The sequence below is a fragment of the Pyrgilauda ruficollis genome, unplaced genomic scaffold, assembly GCF_017590135.1.
Source record: "Pyrgilauda ruficollis isolate IOZ18807 unplaced genomic scaffold, ASM1759013v1 scaffold45, whole genome shotgun sequence".
Lineage (NCBI taxonomy): Eukaryota > Metazoa > Chordata > Aves > Passeriformes > Passeridae > Pyrgilauda > Pyrgilauda ruficollis.
In genome coordinates, this window is record NW_024526044.1 from 1,015,999 (window position 1) to 1,037,262 (window position 21,264).

The 21,264-nt window shown below is 47.0% G+C and overlaps 1 protein-coding gene across 1 annotated transcript in view; it reads right to left on the reverse strand.

Annotated features, from left to right (window-relative positions):
- Window positions 1-20,894, reverse strand: part of COL9A3 (collagen type IX alpha 3 chain) — a 36,374-nt gene extending 15,480 nt beyond the window's left edge. Inside the window, 21 exon segments of the mRNA XM_041478440.1 lie at window positions 470-514; window positions 1,247-1,300; window positions 1,879-1,932; window positions 2,210-2,263; window positions 2,659-2,712; window positions 3,540-3,593; window positions 4,395-4,448; window positions 4,555-4,608; window positions 5,067-5,120; window positions 6,371-6,427; window positions 7,892-7,933; window positions 8,633-8,686; window positions 8,862-8,915; window positions 9,813-9,836; window positions 10,440-10,475; window positions 14,191-14,244; window positions 14,496-14,567; window positions 15,143-15,178; window positions 19,424-19,501; window positions 20,606-20,842; window positions 20,844-20,894. Coding sequence (XP_041334374.1) covers window positions 470-514; window positions 1,247-1,300; window positions 1,879-1,932; window positions 2,210-2,263; window positions 2,659-2,712; window positions 3,540-3,593; window positions 4,395-4,448; window positions 4,555-4,608; window positions 5,067-5,120; window positions 6,371-6,427; window positions 7,892-7,933; window positions 8,633-8,686; window positions 8,862-8,915; window positions 9,813-9,836; window positions 10,440-10,475; window positions 14,191-14,244; window positions 14,496-14,567; window positions 15,143-15,178; window positions 19,424-19,501; window positions 20,606-20,842; window positions 20,844-20,894 — 1,272 coding nt within the window.
- Window positions 20,895-21,264: the final 370 nt, after the last annotated feature.

Consider the following 21,264-nt stretch of genomic DNA (forward strand, 5'->3'; position numbering starts at 1 on the left):
GAAATTCATAAAGGACAGGGACAGGGGAAAAGAAAAAGACACCTCTCAGAGCAGCTTTGTGCTGGACTGCTTTGGTCTGCCTGAGGTTTTCTTTAATCTCAGGTGGGTGTCAATCTAAAGCTCCATGGAAGTTTTTCTCCTGAGGTAAGGGAAAATCTGCAGAAGGCAAGATGAGATCATTCTGCTCCTGCTGGTGCTCAGCCTTTTGATTCCCAAAGATCAAGCCTGCTCCTGGGATTCTGACAAAAGGATGAGGTTTACTAAAGCACTGATGACTCTCCTGTGGATCTGCTGTGTCTTTACTGAACCAGGTGCCAGCCCAGTTATTTCACCTAATTCCTGCTCTTCAGCCCCAGCAGAAATACAGAAACCATCACATTGGGGTAAGTCCTCCCAGTCCCCCAAAGCCAAAAAGCCTTGCTGTGACCAGATTCCTCACCAGACCCCATCATTAAAGATATTCACTTACTGGTTCACCCTTTGAGCCTTTAATACCTGCTCTTCCAGGCAGACCCTGAAAAAAAAAAATTATATTAAAGCAATGTCAGAAGAAGTGAAGTTATTAAATTTGTTATTCTGGTCTGATTTGACACACAAGGAGTGACCTTTGCTTGAAGCAATGGAATGTTTAGGCTTCTGCAGCTTTCACTGTGAAAATTATGACTTCAATGTCTCTCTTGCTGCCCTTGCAGCTCCATGGCATGCACTAATCCTTGGCATGAGAGCAAAGAGCAGGAATATACAAATGGACCAGCAGCAGCAACATTTTGCACAGAAACCTCTCTCCAAGGGAGTTCAAAATATTCTGGAAATGCAGGAAGAAAGGAATACTTGATCTCTTTTAAATAGTTGGAAGTCTGAGGAGATGAAACATTTTGCCAATAAGCACTGGAGTAAGGCAGGGACAGAGCTCAGGGTATTATACCCCAGATCTTACCTCCCTCCATAAGGCATGCACATCAGTGGGGTGTGAAAGAGAAAATCCCTCTCAAGTTCAGATTTTAAAGAGTCAGAGAAGCCAACAGCCAGGGAATTACTGTGAGGTGCTGCTCCAGGTGTTCTCCAATCCTGTCTGGCACACTCCTTCCCTGTCTGCACGGTGGGAAAAGTGCATTTCCTCTTGGCTTAACTAGAGCTCCTTGTGAATCCCCCCACAGAACGACCCTCCCCTGTCCCCAGGAAGGATCTCTGCAGGCACCCTGAGCTGCTGGAGCCCCAGAGGTGGCAGGCCCTGCTCCATACTCACAGGAAGTCCATTTGGCCCCTTCTCTCCAGGAGCACCCATGGGAGCTGCGTCGCCCTGTGGATAGGGAGAGGTCAGGAGGGATCCTCCAGCACAGGGAAATGCCTGCCACAGGCAGGGGACACATTCCCAGACAGGCATTTGTACTTTTCCCCCTCTCCCTGTATGCACAGGACCAAGAGCTGCTGTGTCTGGAGGAGTGAGCCCCCATGGACAGGACACCCAGGTGTTTCCCTGCAGCTCCCAGCCTTCCCTGGCAGCACAGGTTCAATATTCCTGCAGGAGCACAGCTCAGGAACAAGGCAACCAGCACCTGACAGCACCTTGTCTGCAGGCTGTCAAAACCAACTCTGTCTACAGCTCTGCCAAGGCATCTCTGAAGGTCTGGAGTCAGCCAGCAGGAGCCACTAAATCCAGGGGCACAGCTGAGCTTTCATCATTCGTGCACCTCCCTTCTTTAGGGAATTCCCTCGGGATTAACTAACAGGAGAATTTCAGTCTCCTTCACTAGTGGCACTATCAGAAAACTTCCTAGAAGGAAAAGCTTTCCAGCCAAGCTTCTTGAGGAGAGCTGCAGCACTGCCAGCTCAATCTCAGGAGCCTTCCCTGCAGTGTTGAAGAAGGACTTTACAAACCTTCTCACCATCGAGTCCAGGGGCTCCATCCCGCCCATCCTTGCCAGGCATTCCCTGCAATCATGGACAGCACAATTTTAGGTCAGAGGAGGCTCTGTGGTTTGCAAAATTCATCAAAGAAGCTTTTGGCAAAGAGTCCAGTTGTACTGGGAGATTTTCATTAGCAGCAGTACAACTATGGCTTAGCCCAGCTGGGCTCGCACAGAGACCCACGGAGCAGAAGTTTGACTGCAAAGATGACAAGAAGCAGATTTTTTTGCCTGTTCTGTTTGATCTCCTCATCTGCAAGCAAGACAAACAGCAAGACCTGCATCCTGCTTAAGTGACTTACAGGTTCTCCTATGAGCCCACGAGCCCCTGGGTTTCCTTTTGGTCCAGGTTTACCCTAGAAAACAACAATAAATCCTCTGTTAACCTGAGGAACAGTCAACAAAGACAATACTCAAATTCTGTAGGGACATTTCATTCCATTTCAGCTGGGTCCTCTCTGTCCACATAAGTATGGGTGTTGTTTTGGGACACAGCAGGAAACCAGCCTAGTGCTGGATGCAACACCTGGGAAGATGCTTGATCACTTAAGGGATGTAAAATCTGCTCTCTGTGCTCCAGGCTGCAGCAGCACTTGGACACCTTATTGCTCAGGCATCTTTAGTAAGAGTTAAACATCTCATTTTTGAGATGATGCTTCCATCCCTTGCAAGCAAATGAAAGGAGCACAAGCCATAATAAACCCGTGGAACAGCGTTTGGACTGGAGCAAAGGGTGTTTGACTGCACTTACAGTGTCACCTTTGGGCCCCCGGAATCCCTGAGGTCCTTTGCTCCCTTGGTCTCCCTGTGACAGAGGAGGAAAAGCCATTAAGCATCTTCATCACACAGTGGCAGAGATTGCTGCTTTGGGGTGAAATGAGGAGGGTTTTGTGCTGTTTGCTTTGGGTTTTGTGCTGTTTGCTGGTGTCAGCAGAGGTGTGAGCACACACAGCCCCCTGAGAGCTGCACTTTCCCAGTCACACTCCAATTCCTGACACATCCTCTGCAGCAGAGACCTTGCCAACAATCCCTCAGGGCAGAGACCATCTTCCCCTTCATTTAATGAAGCAATTTCTTTAAGCAGAAAGAGAGTGGGAGAAAAGCTTTAATATTTACTGTCTAGATCCTGCTGGGTGCAATGAAGGGTTTGGTGAGAAAGCACCTCATTTTGTTTTAGTTTGGATGAATTTCTTCTGTAATTGCAAGACTAGGGAGGGGTCCCCAGAGGGTGGTGCTGCAGAAGGATGGGGATTGCATCCTCAACACACAGCTATTCCTGCTTGGAGCAAAAATCCTTGAGAGCTGTGGGCACCTGGGAGCAGACCAGGCTCAAGGGCTGATTCTCCCTCCAAAAGTAATGGATATTCCCTTCTCCAGGGCTTGCCCACAGCTGCTGGCGCTCAAGGAAGGGCAGTGAAGCACAGAGAGCAATGGAAATGTGGTGAATTTATTCTGGTGTGGGGCATGGCAAAGGCAGGGACATTGTGAGGTCTGGCTCAGGTAAAATAACACTGCTGTGAGTGCAGGGAAAGGGCAAAGGGAATAATCTGCTGGAGGTGGCCAGCAGAGCCAAGGAAGGAGGAATAAAGCAGGCTGTGGAAGGCAGGGCCACAGAGAGACTGGGATACATACAGCTTTGCCTGGAGGTCCTGGGATCCCAGGTGGGCCTCTGAATCCAATGTCACCCTGCAGAGGACAGACACCACTGTGAGCCTGGGCTTGGCAGAGGATGAAGTAACAGAATCCCCACCTTGTACACAACCTGAGAAAACACAACAGCCCTGGAAAGACAACCCTCTATCTCCTGCTGGTTTGCAGGACAGACTGCAAATAATCCCACTCTGAACAATGGGTTTTTACTCTGGATCTCCCCACCTTTGTAGCTCTGATACACTGATATCATTCATGGCCTTGATATCTTGATAACACTCTTACTTCTAAATAAATGCATGACTTCATCCAATCCCAAACCATTCAGCCTCTGGGCTGCTGGTCAAGGGATTTTGACAGGAGTCCAAAGGCTCAGTGAGCTAGAGATTGACCCTGTTCTCACTGAGGAGCCTTTTTGTGTCCTGAAAACCTTTGTCCATCAGTGATTCTTTGGCTTTTTCTTGTAAAGAGACAGAACAGCAAGTGAAATGTTTAGAAAATGTTTCTCTTTTGGTTTGTTTCTTTTTTTCTTTTTTTTAAATTTTTTTAAAAATTTTTTTTAAATTTTTTTTTTCAAGATTCTCTAACACTGCCAGTCTTGCACTGAAGCTGACATGATTCAGCCTGGCTGACCCTGACCCTGCCATTCCCTGGGGTGTGAGGATTCTCCTGACTTTGGGAGGTTGTTCTGAAGGAGGGGCTGCAGGGAATAGCCCACACTTTGTACCTTTACAAGTTTCCCAGTGGAATTCAGTGAGGACAAGTGCCGCTGGCACCTCTCAAAAGACAAACTGGTGGTGGAGAGGAAAAGGAAAAATCAGAAGTTTTTTTTCTTACTCTGTCGCCAGCTGGACCCATTGGACCAGGGAGGCCTCTCAGTCCTCTTGGGCCCTAATTAAGGAAACAAATCAGTTCAAACTCATCACTGTTTGTGTAACCAAGGTGACTCCACATGACAAGGCCATGGGAATGGTGGGAAGAGAAGAGCTGGGCTTACCTGCAGGCCAACACCGCCGGGAATCCCTGGAGGGCCGGGAGGGCCAGGGTTACCCTGGGACAGAAAAATCAATCAGACAGGAGGAGGGACAGCAGCAGCCTGCAAACACAGCCAGGGACAGCCCCGTCTTATTTCTTCTTCAGCTCCCTCTCTCCCTCCCAGATTTCTCTTCAGAATTTGTTTCTATGTTATAGACAATTTCTATGTGCAAGAACAGTCAGATCAGTCAGGAATTTATCCAAGTGATTAAAGTGTTCCTGAGCTGGCAAGGGATAGCTGTTAATTCAAACTGATCTTAACACTATGATCCTTGGAAAGGTGAATTTTCTTGGAGATTCAGCACATAGTCCTACAGGGAGAGCAGTGGAACCCAATGCACTTCAGCCAAAGTAACTGCTCCTTGTTCAGCCAACAGCCTCATTCCTCCCTGCCTCCTTGAAAAAAAAAATCCCTTATCTCTTTTTAAGGTGTTTTTAAAGAGAATAATCCTCTCATGTTACTTTTAAGTTTACCTTTTCTCCTTGTTTTCCTACTTCACCAGGCTCTCCTTTGTGACCAGTGTGTCCCTAGAAATAAGAGTTATGATTATTCACATCCCAGTAGAGTGTTGTTTTAAAATTAGATTTGGTGAGACAGCTGTGAAACCTAAACCCCACATCCCAAATGACTTTCAGGGAAAACAGTCTGTAGGTGTGCTGTGAATGGAGCTCCCTCCTGGGGGAGGCTACCAGGGTCAGAATTGATGCAGTTCCTGAAAATGCCCAGATGTGGTTTTCCAGAGTGACTTGCACTGGGCTAAGCTCATGGTCTGGATGCAACTCTCAAACACAGGGACCAGAACTCAGTTCCCATCACGCCAGAAAATGGGGATGAGTCACTCTTGAGAGCCCCATTCTGCATTTTAACCTCCCTTTTAAAGTCATCTTTAATGTCTGCATCATCCAGCTTTCAAAGAAATCCATGTCCCAGTGAGAGCTTTCACATAAGCTCTGATTCACTTTTGTCTTGGCTCTGTGACTGTGGGAGAGACCCAGGCTCATTTCAGCCTCGGCAGATGTTATTCCTCACCACAGCAAAAGTCTTGTGCACCATTTGCATCATAATTGGAGAGTTTCACTGGGCTTTCCATCTCATCAGCTATGAATTTTGAGCAGTTATCCCCAAACACTTTGTATTTGTAATGATATTTATGACTCAGTGCAGAGCCCAAACAGACAGGGGAAGTGAGAAAGGTCACTTCAGGAGGAACTGAGAGCATTTCCCAGGAGTTCTCCCACCCACTGCCAACTTCTAAATCCTGCTAAAAGAACCTGAATCACTTTTTACTTTGTCTCACTGCTGGAGTCCATAACTGCAAAGACATAGAGGGGACAGAGGAGGAGATGTTTAACTCCTGAGAGCTGAAAATTTACATACCACAGGCCAACAAAATAATTCTGTTTAAAATATTTAAACATAAATCTGTTCCTACACTGGCTATAAAAGCAACAATTAAATTATATTCTATTAATTATGTAAGTTATATTTTGCAGTTTAAGAACTGGTGAGGTTTTTCCAGCTCTCAGCACCAGGTTCTTGAGGCAGCCCTGAACTGCTGCCCCTGTTTGTTCCTGACCCTCAGCTCTGCCCCACTGGCCTTGCAGGGGTTTTTAATCTATGCCAAGGGTTAAATTTCATTTGTAGGAATAAATGCAAATGCGTGGCTGCTTTGGGAGGTGTGGAGCCTATATGTAGAGACTGTATATAGAATTTAATGCCTTCATAGTGGTGTTCATTTTGGGAAAGAAATGTGGTATTGCAGGTGGTGTTTCCTTACCTTGAATCCTGGCATTCCTGGGGGGCCTGGGGGACCTGGTGGGCACAGAGCTGGGCACTGCAGGGAACAGAAACACTTTGGTTTAACAGGCACACAGCACACCCAGGGAGGCTGGCTTCATCCATTGGGTGAAAAGGTCATGTGGATTTTGGCTCTAAATTCACTAAATCCAATGGAATCACAGCATCATGGATTGACCAACATTTCCCTATGGAACAGGGTCCTAGAGGTCCTGGTACCCCACAAAATAATGATTTATGAATAGCCTACTCCACTTGGACTGGGAGACTTTCTGAAGGCTGGCAGTGTCCACAGTCCAAAATGCTGGAGAACCCAGGCTTCCCAGTGAAGTGGGATCAGTTTCTTTTAAATCATTAGGACCATATTTAATCCTCTGCATTAACTGACCCCTATTGATTTCCTTTAGCCAACTCCTTAAATGAAACAAGGACAGGCATCAGAGTTAATTGAAGAGCACCAATAAAAACCCAATACCTATAAGCTGATATCTGCAGATGTCCAGGGGTGGGAGAGCCCCTGCTGGGAACTCCAGCTTGACTGGGAACAGACCAGAACATGCATGGAAATTGAATGAGGAAAAGGCCATGTGAAACTTTACAAATAGCTCTTAATTTGTTTTGTTGTTTGTTTTTTATTTTCTTTTAATACAACTTCAGGCAGCACCTCTGTAGCAAAAATTTAATTTTCTAGTATATTCCACAGGGTAACTTAAATTAAACATGCAGAAATAGCACCATTTCCTATTAACTCCCATGTGATGTGCCACCAGGCTGCCTAAACTGACTCGGAGCTTTTTCTGGGACATGCCAATTAGGAAAGCAGAGAAGCTGTCACAACAACAGCTGTGAAATCTGCAAATGTCACTTCCATCATTCCTGGACCTAACACTCCTTTTGCTCCCTGAAAGAAAGGGATCAAGGCTTTCTCCTGAGGGAGGAAGCCCAAAGAAAGTCCATGGAAGCCAGGAAACAAACATCCCTGGAAACAAACAGTGCTGCACACCCTGCCCTTCCTTTGCAGAGCAGGAGGGGAAGCATGGAAAGCTGTTGTCTGTTACCAAATGCTGGAGTTGTTTAGCACATGAAGAATGTATGCAAAATGTGCATTTTGCAAAGCAAAAATCGAGGACAAAATCAAAGAATGGTTTGGGTGGGAAGGGACCTTAAAGCTCGTCCCATTCCACCTCTGCCATGGGCAGGGACACCTCCCACTGTCCCAGGGCGCTCCAAGCTCTGTCCAACCTGGCCTTGGACACTTCCAGGGATCCAGGGGCAGCCACAGCTGCTCTGGGAAATCTGTTCCAGTGCACATCTGCCTCCTTGAATAAACATTTCAGTCCAGGAAACACACACCCCACTCTGATAAGGTGATTTAAACCCACACCTGCAGGTCTAAGCAGTGCATGTTAAATGGTCTGACACTCCCCCAGCTGTGCCAACCAAAAGTCACATCAGGGATTAAACCAAAGCATATTTTCATGGTACATAAAGAAAAACCTACCTGAAGGTCCCCACCGCCATCAGGAAGGGCACCTGGAAGACCCTGCAATTCAGGGAATGGTGGCTTTTAAATACCAGACAAACACAAACACCAGGAGGAAACACAATTCCTAGGACAATTTGTACAGACCCAGCTCAGCTGGATCAGCACAAGGCACATGCTCAGCCCCACAGCCCAAAGTGCTGCCCCTGAACCTGGAGTGCTCTGAGCTGCACCCAAAATCAGACACAGCAGGGGTGAAGCCATCCCCTGGAGGTGCCCAGCTGGCTTTGGGAAGACTCTTGGGCCTCAGGTGATGAAGGCAGCAATTAGAGAAGAGCAGCTGTGCCTGGTTTTGTCCTGGCCTCGGGAAACACCTCCCAGTCCCACTGTTCAACGCTCCAGAGGGGCCACAGCAAACCCAAAGCAGGGATTTGATTGCAAGTGCCCACTTGCTGGCCCTACAAGCACAAATCCTGATCCAAGCAAGCACAAAAACCTTCCTCGAGGGAACAACAAGCCCACCCCATGCCCTGTGTGCCATAAAGGTGGGGTTCATTGGGTCCCTCCTCACACAGAGCACAAATAACCAAGAGGAGATCATCAACAAAACACCCAAGGGCAGCCAGGGAAAGGTCCCTGCTCTCCTCAGGGCCCTGCTGAACGCTCATGGCAGTGCCAACAAATAAAAAGTGCAGCAAGAAGAAAATTCCAGACTCCCCTCCGGAATATTCTCACATTTATTTGCAAGTCTCAACTTACAGGAGGCCCAGGTGGTCCAGGAGGCCCTGGGAATCCTGGCAGACCAAAAGGTCCCTAAAAGGGGAGAAAAATAGTAAGAATTCCTTTTCAATGCAAATGCAAGGGGATGTGAGGGGGTGGCTACCAAAATATCACTTCAGGGAGAGAGGTAAGAGACAAAAATTAAACTCATTCCTCTGTGGTTGTGGCACATGCAGTAAATGAGGATTAAATGGCAGGAGAAACTCACAGAAGGGCCCCGAAATCCATGTCCCCCGGGGAGCCCACTGGGTCCTGGAGGCCCCTGTTGAGCAGAGAGAAGAGTTTAACATCTGTGGTGACCTTGGCACCCCAAAGCCTGGGGGTACCCAGCAGCTGTGATGCCTTGAGAGGCTGCCTAGAACAGAGGCTAGGCAGAGTTAAAGGAATAAAAGAGGATTTATTGAAAGGCCTTCAAAGGATGCACCTTGGGCAGTGCAAGAGCCTGGCCATGGCTACACCCACGATGGACCCCGAGTCACAAGTTTCAGACTTTTATGAGTTTTGGTCCATTTCTATATTGGGGTTAATTGTCCAAGTACAGCTCAGGTGATGCAGTCCCACCCTCTCAGATTGCTCTCCTCAATTCCCTTTTGTTTGCACTTTTTGGGGCTGGAGCTGCAGTGATGTCCTTGGTTCTGGGGCTGGAAAAGGATTGTTTTGTGTGACTGAGCTGTGAGGAGAGCTTGCTAACACTTTATATGAAGTTCAGAGTTGTACACTAGTGCAGTACAGAATCTGGAAAATATGAAAGCTAAAACTTAAGGCATCAGTTGGGCTGTCCCCATTTGCCCAGTCCCCCCAAGGAGCTCCATCCTGCACCAGACCGGCAGCTTCCCAATGCACATCTTGTTTTTTACTGCAAAAATTCCCCTGGAATTCACTGCCCCTCAGGCACAGGGCAGCTCCCAGGAACCCACCGAACAAAAGCTGCCCCAGGGTTGGTCACTCCCACTGTTTACAAGGCTGCTCTGCCTTGAATTTACACCAGAGCCAGCTCCCCCAGGCTGGGGGGCAAGGATAAAAACCCCACAGGGTCAATAATCTGCAGGACTCCTGGCACAGTAGAAGGACCTGAGGCCTGGGGTGGGTTTGCAACACTCAGGGCATCCAATAAAATCAGAATCTTAATTTATAATTTAAAAAAAATCTTACTACTTACTGGAGGTCCTGGTAGTCCTTTGCCCTGAAAACAGCATTTGAAACAGTAAAAGATCACTCAGAAACTGAGCACACAGGAATAAAAGAAAACCAAAAAAAATACTGGTTTTTTTTTTTCCTAGGTTTCCTTATCATTCCCTTGCCCCATTATAATGATTATAATTTGCAATCAGAGCAGAGTCTTGATGAATTCTTTTGCTGCCTCTAACAATTTGTATTCCTTTTCCATCTCTGTTACCTATGAGACGTCTGTGAGAAAAGAGATGTGTGGTGACACAAGAGTGGGACATGGAGAGGAAGACAACATTCCAGTTTATCTATTTCTCCCTTTTCTTTTCCTTTTAATTTTGATTAGATTAGATAATGTCTAATAATTATGATAGCATTTGATATGTCAGGCTGTATCCCAAGACACAGACATGCTTTTAGAGCACCTCAGAGAATAAAACCAGGTCTGTGTTTCCAGAACAGGTCACACATACATATTTAAACATTTCTAACAATATATTCACTCATTCAGGCTTTGATCCTTTTGTTTGGGATACAAAGCTTCCCATCCTCTCTTGGTGATGGCTTTGGCACAACATTCCACACTTTCATCACATGTGCTGCTCTGGGAGGTACTTACAGCTGGTCCAGGTGGCCCAGCAGGTCCCAATGCACCCTAGGGGAATAAAACAGGACAAAAATCAGCAGGGATAAAAGAGAAACCTCCACATGGGGAGTCACCAAGGCCTGCTCTCCTTGACACCAGTCTTTGCTTGGAAACTTCAGCAAAGTTTGTAGAAGCAGGACACAACTGGAGATGCTCAGCTGAATTCACACATATAAGGACAAAAACTTATGGATAATTACTCTGAAAGTCCCAGCTGGCCTCAAATGAATATCTAAATATCCTCCATGAATATCTAAACGTTCATAACTTGAATTCTATCTACTTGAAATAGTCTCATTCATAATACATTCATATTGTAGATCCAATTACTAAGTTTCCTAAAACTATTAACAGAATTTGGATTTGTTCTAGTGAACTTTATGAATTCATCTATTTTCCTTTCAAGCAAAGCCAAAGATTTGGCAGCTTCTTCTTCTTCACTTGCTTCCTTGGCAATTCCCCCATCTCCTTTTCCCAATTTGCATTCCCACTCTTAGGCTTGACTGGAGCTTGGTGAGCTCATGGCTTAGACTGGAATTAAGTCACCCTTGAAGCTGTGAGGTTCCTGCTTGACTGAAGATAAGAACACAGAGAGCTCCTTTAACCCCTTTGCTGCACTGCACAGCTGCCAGCTGGCCAGCAGGCTGTGAAATTCATTATGGGTGATAATTCTGAAACAGCATCCCACAATGGTTTGGGTTGGAAGGACCTTAAAGCTCATCTTGTTCCACCCCCTGCCATGGACAGGGACAGCTTCCAGGGTGCAGGACAAAGCAGGGACATCTCCTTGCACAGGGACAAAGCTTCCATGGCCTCTCCCCAGCCCAAACCTCCTTCCCAGTCATCCCCAAAATGCTGCACAGAAACATCTCAAGGAGATGTCCTGAGCTGGAATTAAAGGGTGTCTGCCCCTGGGAGCAGGAGAACAAGGTGGAAGGGCTGACCTGGAGAATATCCCAGCACACACAGCTCCCACTGTGCCCCCAGGGATGACACCTGCCCTCAGCTCCTGTTCTGTGGGCCAAAGGGGATTAGAAATGTTTTCCCTTGTTCAGCTTAAGGAGGAAGACACAGAGAACCCAAGGCCTTGTTAAGAGTGGTCTTGTGAGCAGAGGACAGTAATCCAATAAAAATCAGCTGTGCTGTGAATGTCAGCCCATTCATTCCTCCTGCTGCAGGTTACTCTGCTCTGCCTCCAGTCACTTTTATCTGCAGGTTAAAAATGCTCACAACTGCTGCTGGCTGTAAGGGCAAGCTGGGATCTCCTCCTGTAAGGAAAACATTGAATTCCTGGCACCTCCTCACTTGCCCCCTAATTCTGAAGGCAGCTGCATTGCCCCTTTCTGCTTTGTCCAATAGGCCAGAAAGATGGCAGAGCACCCAAAATGCCAAATGTTGGCCCTTTACACTCCCTAATTCTGACACCTTGTAGGGTGTAAGGTGCAGAATGCAGCAGTGAACATTCCTGGTAAGGTAAGAGACTGTGAAATCTCTGAATGAGCTGATGCTACTGCATTAAGGCAAAGGAGAAACTCTAATTTACATCTCAATTTTAATAACATTCTCTGACTTGACTCATTCTCCTGGTAACAATGTTCTTTCTCTTTTGATTAGAAAACACTGTCACCATAATTTTTCATTTTGTAGTAATTTACTCTGTGAATAGACAGCTATGGAGCGTAGAAAACACTTGATTATTATGACATTCATAAATAGAAGTGAATAATTATGTTTTCCTTATTGCTTTCATTGGAAAGCAACAAACTTCAAAATGGCCTTTGAGAACTTTCCAATGAAGGACACCAATATCTAACATGGAGGTCAGGACCCAGCTCAACCCCAGCTAAAAATAAAGGGGTTTTAAAATTGAAAACACAAGCAGACTTGATCTAATCAGTCTTTAAGCAGAAGCAGGAGAAAAGCTAATGGATGCTGAAAGCAGCAGGAGATATTTAAGATAAAAATCTTTTCGGAAATGTTTGGCAATAAATCATTACTGAAAACTGGCTTCCATGAGCCCACTTCCCTATGCTAAACAGCTTTGCTCTCAGACACTCCAGTTAAAAAAATTAAGCTTATTTAGAAGAAATCAGAGTGTTAAGCATGAATTCAAACCCACAGAAATAAGTAAACAGCTTATTTCAGTGAATCCTGCAAGACTGAGATATGTGCTACAAGACAGGGGGAAAACAAGCCGGGCTAACAACGCTCCATTTAGAGTGCTAAAGCTTTCTGAGGTCTTCCCTCTTCCCAGGTTTTAACAGACCAATTAAAACAATTTCCCAGACGGACCAGTGACCTTGAAAAGTTCCCATAAATGACGAGGGGTCCCGGGTCTGCCCCATGCTGCCAGACTGAGCCACAAGAAAGGGAGAGCCCAGCAGAGCCGAGCGTGCAGCGAGGGCAGCGAGGGCTGGGGCTCCTGCCCGGCAGCCAGAGAGGAATTTCTGTGCCCAAAAACTCTCTGCTTAATTAGCCTGCAAGGAGGAGCTGTGTGCTAAGGTGGGCATGGGCAAGCACTGCCACCCAGCCCCAAAGAGGGCACGGAGCTGCTCACAGCCTTGCTCGGGTGGTCCTGAGCTTCCCTCCTTTAAAATTCAGGGATCTATTCCCAGGTGCTGCTGGGCTCCTGCCACAGAATGTCTGAGAGTGGCCAGGGTTTTGCAGGCCTGGATCTCTGGGGAGAAAGGTGGGCACAAGGGACAGAAAAGGAGTGGGGTTTAGGGTGGTGGTGATGGACAGAGGCTTGGAGCTGTGACCACAATGTCATTTGGGTCCTGCCACTCAACTTTGCCAGTGGCCACACAAACTCTGCCTGTGACATGGGAAAGGAAGAAGAGCATATCACAAATACATGGCTGTACTGCTCATCCCCTTAAATAACTCACAGATTTTTTTTAGATTTGAGTAAGTCCTTGGGGCAACAAGGGGATTATTGGGATATACTGAACAGGTGACAAAAATCCAGCTCATCACTGCAGCCCTGAGTCCAAGAGGCCAGCAAGCCAGCTGTGGACACAAGCCTTACATTCCCATCTGGGAGACAGGAGAACAGCCATGCTGGATCACAATCTGTGCTGAGTGGCTCATTAATGATTATTCCTTAATGTCACAGGGAGGCCTAAGAGGGGTGATGGCTGTGGATGATCTCAAGGACATCTGTATCATCTCTGGCAGTTGTTTCTCCGTCCCTGTGGTGCCCCTCAGCAGAGCTAGAATATGCAGAAAGCAGAAAAAAACCTCTTATTTCTTGCTAGGCTGGCTGGGGAGCACTATGGCAACTAATAATGCAACCATATGGACAGTTCCAGAAGTAATAAAAGGCAAAAGTTCAAACAATTAATACACAGTAGCATTAATTACAAACAACACAGATCTGCCAACTCAGACTGCAAATAAAGGCCAAAATAACTTCATTTTGATCAACTTCACCATTGAGTCTGCTGTCTGCCTCAAGAAACTTTTTGGGTACTTGAAATATCCCCAGTACAGACATCACTGAGGCAACCCAAGCAGGTTCAAAGCCATGTGAAGGAAAGGTGGATTTCATGCCCTGCCTAATGAAAAGCCACCTGGGGCTGCATTTCAAGGATCCAAGTATTCTGCAAGGGTTTACATCAGAATCAACACTTGAATATCACCAATTTACAGCAGAATGTGAAAATCATCCCTACACTCAGTGACAATGACCATTCAAAGGGACTTGGTGCAATGAGGTACTCACACGGTCTCCTGGAGGCCCATTTGGGCCAGGTGGGCCATCAGTTCCTGTTAAACCCTGTAAAAAAAACCCCAAAAGATTAACAGAGTGCCATCCTGTCAGCAACACATCTCAAAATTGTTCTCATATTTCTTAATTCAGCCTAGAGTTGCTTCTCCTTCAATTTCTTTTGACATGCAAGACACAGATGTAGGTCCAGGACTCCCATTCCTTCTCTGTAGGCACAGAGAAGGTTGATGAGACCCCTCAGGAAAACACTCCCGAGGTAAAGGGTTTAAAAACCTAAGAGAAGATGACAAAATACTCACATCCACTCCAGGAAGGCCAGGCAATCCAGCTTCACCTGCAGCTCCAGGCTTCCCTGGTGCACCTTTTGGCCCCTACATGAGGTAAACAGTCAATTATTATAACAAAATAACAGGAGAAAAGTGGCAAGGACACAAGGATGGAACTCATTTGTTGATGTGTTAATCCTACACCATGCAACATGGGAGAATCCCATGAAGAGAGGTGAATCTTGCTATGAATCCATATCCAAATCCTAAATTTCAGTGCTTTGGCTCATTCCCACGTGCTCACAAGCTGTTCTTAGTAGGGGTAGGAAGGGATGCAGTAAGTGGCCAAAGGAAAGGGCTCTCTCTGCATCTGGCACAGTTTTGAGCACCCCTGGCAGCACCCAGAGCAGTGCCAAAAATGTAATGTGGCCTGGTGCCTTGTACCTGTTGCCATACAGGTGATGCACAAGCTTATCTCATGCACTCACTTATTCATTAATTTAACTTTCATTCTGTTTCACTGATAGCAGTGAAGCAGAAGAATGTGTTTGTCCCCTGAGCATCCCCACTCCTGGGAGTTCTGTGGCAGATGAAGAGGAAATTGAGGCTGTCAGTGCCAGCTCAGCTCCTGTGTCCTCTTGAAAGGAGGGACAAGTCAACACCAAGCAGGAAATACTTACTGGTGGGCCTGGCAAACCAGGAGGGCCTGGCTCTCCCTAGAGGAAAGAGGGAAAAGTGTTAGTGCTGAACCTCTCTTTGCTGCCTTTTTCCAACAAGGGTGTTCCCAACTGCACTCAAACCTCTCCTCGTGCCCCTCCAGGATTCACCTGGCTCAGTCTCATGAGCTGATGCTCTAAACCTTGCTACTCCCTAAGCAGGATGAGCCTGGATAACCTTTTCCAACATCTGCAGTAGCAGATTTAGGGAAATACACATTCCCAGCCCCCCAGAGAGAACCACTGCTCCTGAACAGTGCCCCCAGAGCTTTCAACTCCCTCCAGACAGAATTTATTTGCACTTGGGATTGGCTGCAAGTGGGGCAGAGAGGAAGCTGGATGGGTGCCACAGCTTCCAAACATCTTCCTGGTGATTCAGTGATCAGCTCCAGCTTTCCAGGGCACAGTATGGAGCTGTGGCACTGCCGGGAGCTGGGGATTACACCACAAAGTGAAGAATGAGCAAACTGTCTGCAATGATTTCCTTCATATGACTAAACCTGGACAGGGAAAGCAAACAACTGGTTTCCACCTAATCCAATTGCACAATCTGGATTAAACACAATTTTCATACAATATTTCAAAAGCACTCTATTTTTTTCTCTACTGTAATAAAAAGAAACTTAAGAACAGCATTGAAGGTGTTTGTGAGACAACATTTTGTAAGTCTTTAATCACTTCTTCCAGCTCAGCCAGTTGTAATGCCATTCATAAGTGTGTGTGGACTCCAGACAAAAATTTATACTTTATTGTTAGGCCCCAAAAGAAGCAAACATTTGTGAACAGCAAGAGCTTGACTGGAGCTTGGTTTCCAACTCATCCCACAGAAAAACACTTTGTGTCCCAGTCCAGAGGGTACCCTGCCCTCCTGGCTTTAGGGCAAGTGCACTGAATATTGTGAGGGCTATTGTGGGTGAGCAGAAGGGAAGGAGCAGCCTGGAAGGAGAAAATCTCTGCGCAAGAAGGGTGGTTATTAACAGAGCAAGGCTGGAAATAACACCATCCCACCACGGGGCTGCTAATTAGGGGGCAGGAGATGGGGAATTCACAGCATGTTTCTATATTTACTGGGAAGGCTGGGGGCAAATCCCTCCAGCCTGGAGCTGCTCAGGATTTATGTCCTGCCCCACAGGCCAGCCAGAGGATCCTTGAACAGAGGAATCTTTATGCTCTGACTTGCTGAAGCAACTCCTTCAGTGTCCTTTGCCCACAGCTTTTCCATAAATAGTTATCATAGCAGGCTGGGTAAAGGTTCCCAGCCCAGGAAATGAAAGGAGCAGTTCTTTGGAAATGAAAAGGCAGCTGGAAATGGCTGCAGGGGGGGTTTGCTCCCTCCTCCAGCAATCCCCACCTGGGATTGCCAGCCCCTTGCATTTTTCCTTTCCTCTGTGGTGGGAATCTGCACAGGGAGGTCACAGAACCAGCAAAGGCTGCTGGGGACCATCTTAAACCTTGGTCCTGCCGTGGTGGAGCCCTGCAGGACCCTGCAGGAGCACCAGAACTTCAGAGAGCTGAACCCAAAGCCTAATCAGGGTATGTACCCCCAATGCCAGGTCACTGGGAATTAGAGCAAGGGCTGTCAGCAAAAGGAAATGCTCCCCTGCTGCTATGTGGAAGTTTACTCTTTCTCAGCAAGTCAAGCCAGGAGAGAGAAAGCAGGAGAAAAAAAAAAAAAAAAAAGCTTGATTTTTGAAAAGTGACAATTGCTTATTAGCAATTTAGGGAATTACATCTCCAGAAATAATTCACAGGAACTTGTCACTAATTCTTTCCATCAAAACATGCTGTTTCTAGTCTTGGGAGAGAGAGATTTTGCTTGTTACTGGGTATGAAACAAGAAGCTTGTTAAAGGCTTTAATTATAAAATATTTCAGAGGGACTTAATGTTGCAGCTCCCCCTGAAAGGCAGAGATGAAAGCTGGACCTTTGAGAAATTGTGCTGATGGAGTTCATCCAAGGAGATATCCTGAATAATTCAGCTGCATGCTCTGCACCTCTCAGTGCTCACAGCTGATGGCAGGAGACTGCTGAACACCTCAGCAGCACTCACCCAGCTCAAAGACACCCAGCAGTGCTTCCACACCACTTTCATCCAAAATCACCTGTCATAATGACCTGGCTGGAGTGGCTTACAGAGGTCAGGAATGCAGTGCAGAAAATTTTCAATTGCAATTTAAGAAAAAAGTCTCAGCACCAAAAGAAAAATAAAATAATGGTTTCACTTTGCAGTGGCATAACTGACACTGCCACTCAGGATCCACATGACCCTCCCCAAGCAGCACTAGGAAATTATAGAACAGTGCTGAATTTTATTTACCATCATTTTTTGGAGTGTACTGACAAAAAAAAGAGCAGCTTGTAAGCAGGGAGGCTGCGTGACTCTGCTCAACACCAGGCACAGCCCAGCATCTCCTCCTGTGCAGTTCCTGAAAGGACTCAGTGTCCTGCTGAAGAGCAGGAACCACTCTGGAGCCTTCCCTGGACAGCCAGACCATCTCACCTGAGCAGGGCACCTGACACCCTCTGTCCACAGGAGGGATGGGCTCAAGTCTGTTCAAATTAGAGATTATTCCTGTGTAGCCAAAACTCCAGGCTGAAGTTGGGACTGCAGGACTTTGCATCTTAAACACTTCACCCAGCCACTTGATTTATCAGGACTAAGTTCTTCACATTAATTAGATGTTGTTATTTGAGCCTGTCCCATGGGGAGCCTTCCAAAGCTCTTAGCTGTGGATAAAGGGGAGTAGGTCCACATGACTGACACCTCCCTGGGCTCCTGTTTCCAAGAGCAAGCAGAAGCCATGCTGGTGCTGTTCTGGAGTTTAATTTCCTGTAGAAAGCAGGAACTGAACAACTACGGGGTTTCTTTCCCATTTCCTCTCTGCAGAAGTTGAAACTTGAAGTCCTGAAGGGTTTTATCCTTCCCAAACTCTTCTTTTTGCTTCCACAGTGGATCACAGCCAGCCTTTCCCAAAGTGTGCTGGCCACAGCAATGCCCTGCTGCAGGGACTCCACTGCTGCAAACTGGAACCAGCGTCCTTTGCCCTCTTCTGGGGTGTCCCCTGAAGCCTTTTGTGACACCACCAAAAACACCACAAAAAACAGCTGTCAGCTTTGAACGTCTCACACCACAAAACCAGAGGGAGATGCCCAGGAATACAGACTCCTTTAGCCAAAAGGACACTCAGAGGGAGCAGCTGGAAATCAATGAGGTTCTCTCTTCAGCCCAGCCTGGCTCAGGGAGCTGCAGGGAAAGCTCCCCACTGCAGGCACAAACACTCCTTGTTCCCCATGTACCAGGCAACTCATACCTTTTTTTTTTTTTACCTCCTTATTCAAAAGAAAATGATCTACATGGAATGAATAGATTTTTTCAAGGTTGCTTAAGGGCCCAATTCCAATAAATGCACTTCAGAGGAGCATTAAAAACCCCTACACTAATCCATAGGCAGCTCAGAGAGACAAGAGCTGCTCAAACTGGAAATCAAAGCAGGAACCCAGATTTTGCATTTGATGTGGTCTTGCAAGGTCCATCTGATGCTCATTTTATCCACTGCCAACTACAGGACACAATTCAGTCCTTATCTAACACATGCACAGAAGCAATGTTTTAAATTTCTATGGAAACATCAATTAAAAGTAACAGAAAAATATTTTCTCCTCCATTAAGTCCTGGGTTATGTAGTCTTCTCCCTCTGCAGGAGCTGTAGGGAGCTGCCTGCTGAAACAAAGGCTCTTCATTTTGTTTGCCTTTTGGGCCACTACAAACTCATGTCTGGCAACACAAGAGCCAGATCCTGACACATCCTGTGCCAAAGTGAGGGATAACCATGATGACAATATTGAAATAAAACTAATAAGACAAAAGCAGTGTCCAGTGCTGCATATTTGGGTCTCTTGTAGCCTCTCTAGAAATGCAGATGCTCTGAAGCATCACATAAATCTGTCTTTGAACTGCTGAACGTGTGCTGACCCCACACACATCATACCCCTGCACTCAACCCTGCACAAAAAGAGAAACATTCTACTTTGCAAGCAGGGTCACAAACCCGTGAGCTCTCCCTGGGGACAGGGACTGATCCTGCAAAGATCAGCAGCTCCACTGGCTGTTCAGGCTCCTGCAGAGCAGGACAGGGATTTTCCAGGTCCATCCCCCAGGGATGCCCAGAGGCTGCAGATGTGGAGAGCAAGAGCAGCTCCTCTGCCCCACCCCTGCCTCAGCCAGCCCTGCCCTGTGTCACTCACATCAATGCCGTCCTTGCCAGATGGTCCAGGGGGTCCTGGTGGTCCAGGAGGGCCTTGTGGTCCAATTCTTGGAAGGGACTGGGGAAAAGTGGGAGACAAGAGCTTGTTTTTCCATCAGAAGGAACACATGGGCTAGATCTGAAATCTTTGGCAGAATCCTACAGTTTAACACTAAATCTGCACCCCCTGCCAGCCTGGGTGGGCTCAGAGTTGCTCCAGAGCAGTGCAAGGCTCTTTGGAAAACCCTTTTGACTGAGCACATCCCAGCTCCTTTTACTGGCAGCTATACTGGGAATGCAAACTGGACACTGGGCAGCAAAGGGGTTTTGTTGTATAGGAAATTGTTCTGACTACAGGCACGTTTTGGGTTGGGCAGAGCCCATGGAAAAGGTGCCGAGTGCTTGGTAGAAATAATGAATTTATAGCCCCAGTCTGATGGGGTGATGGCAAAGCCAGGCAGACACCAATGAAGACAGGAGGAGAAAGGGACAGTCTCCTTTCTGAGCAGGGTGCCCCCTGAAAATCTGGGATTTTGGAAAGGTCTGAGGTGGGGGGAAGGAGAGAAAGGTCCAATAAATGACTTCTGTATGGAGAGGGCTCCAGAGAGCAACTTACTGTAACTTCAGGGAACAAAGGTTTCATTGTAGAAGCAGCTCTGCTCACAGCAGAGTTCTGAATTCCCAAGCCAGGCTGTGAAAATTCCTAACTAACAATGAAAAACTCACTGAGGAGTCACTTCCCCAGACAATAATATTAACACCAGACAGGGAAGTTTAATACAGCTTCATGTCTCAAGTGAGCAAGGGTTAAACATGCTGTTACGTGTAAAATTTGAAAATTGATTGAGGGAGTGAGTAAGAAATTCTGATTCAGATAAAGACCCAGATCAGATCAGTTTCACTGGAGATCTATTACTTCATTGAAAAAGCAAGCTGTTTCTGTTGCATCTACAGATCTGCCCTAAGGCTTTCCCTCTCATAATTGCAGTCCTGAATGGGAAAACACCACTTCTACAGAAACAGAAAGCGGCAGTTTTTATACCTACCCCACACAGGTACAAACCCAGGTGCACATCTGTAATAAACTTAATAATAATCACTGCCTATCGCCACGTTTCACCCCACAGGTACAACACACACTCTTTTTTACCCTGGAGCATGAGACACAAATGAGGTTTCTCACCTGAGCCGATGCTGTGGCCAAGAGCTGACACAGGGAGAGGAGCCCAAGAGCAGAGATTCCAGCCATGGTGCCCAGGCTCTGCCTCTCTCCCTCTCCTCCAGGCAGCCAAACCCTTTCTCCTCCAGGGTCCAGCAGATCCCTCCTCCTCCTCGCGGCTCTCAGCTTACAGAGCAGAGACTCCTCGCCTCCAGATAAACCTGTGGCTCCAGCTGGAGCAAGGGAGAGGGGCCGAGCTTGGAGGAGAGGAGGTGGGAGAAGGAGGGGGAGCAGCAGAGCAGCTCTCATTCATGCCCTGCTGGGCAGCCCCAGCCTCCTGCTCCAGGAGCCTCTGCAAGGGCTGGACTGGGAGATGGGACACAGGAGCAAAACTGGGTTACTCCAGCTGCAAACACAAAGCTGTTCCTTAGGTCTCACCCAGGAGATTTCCCAAAGCTCATCACCACCTGTGTGCTGGAGAGGTAAAAAGGAACACAGGGTGAGTTTTTCAGTGCCCGAGGCCACCTAACTCCAGCAGGGACATTAAGAAGCCTGTAACACGATCACCACAGAGAAATGCACTTACTGCTTAGTGAGGTGCTTTGTTAGCTCTGGAGGTTGTTCTCATCTGGTTTCGGGGGTTTTTTTTAGAGTGATCTGAAGAGCACTGATTCCTTGAGAAG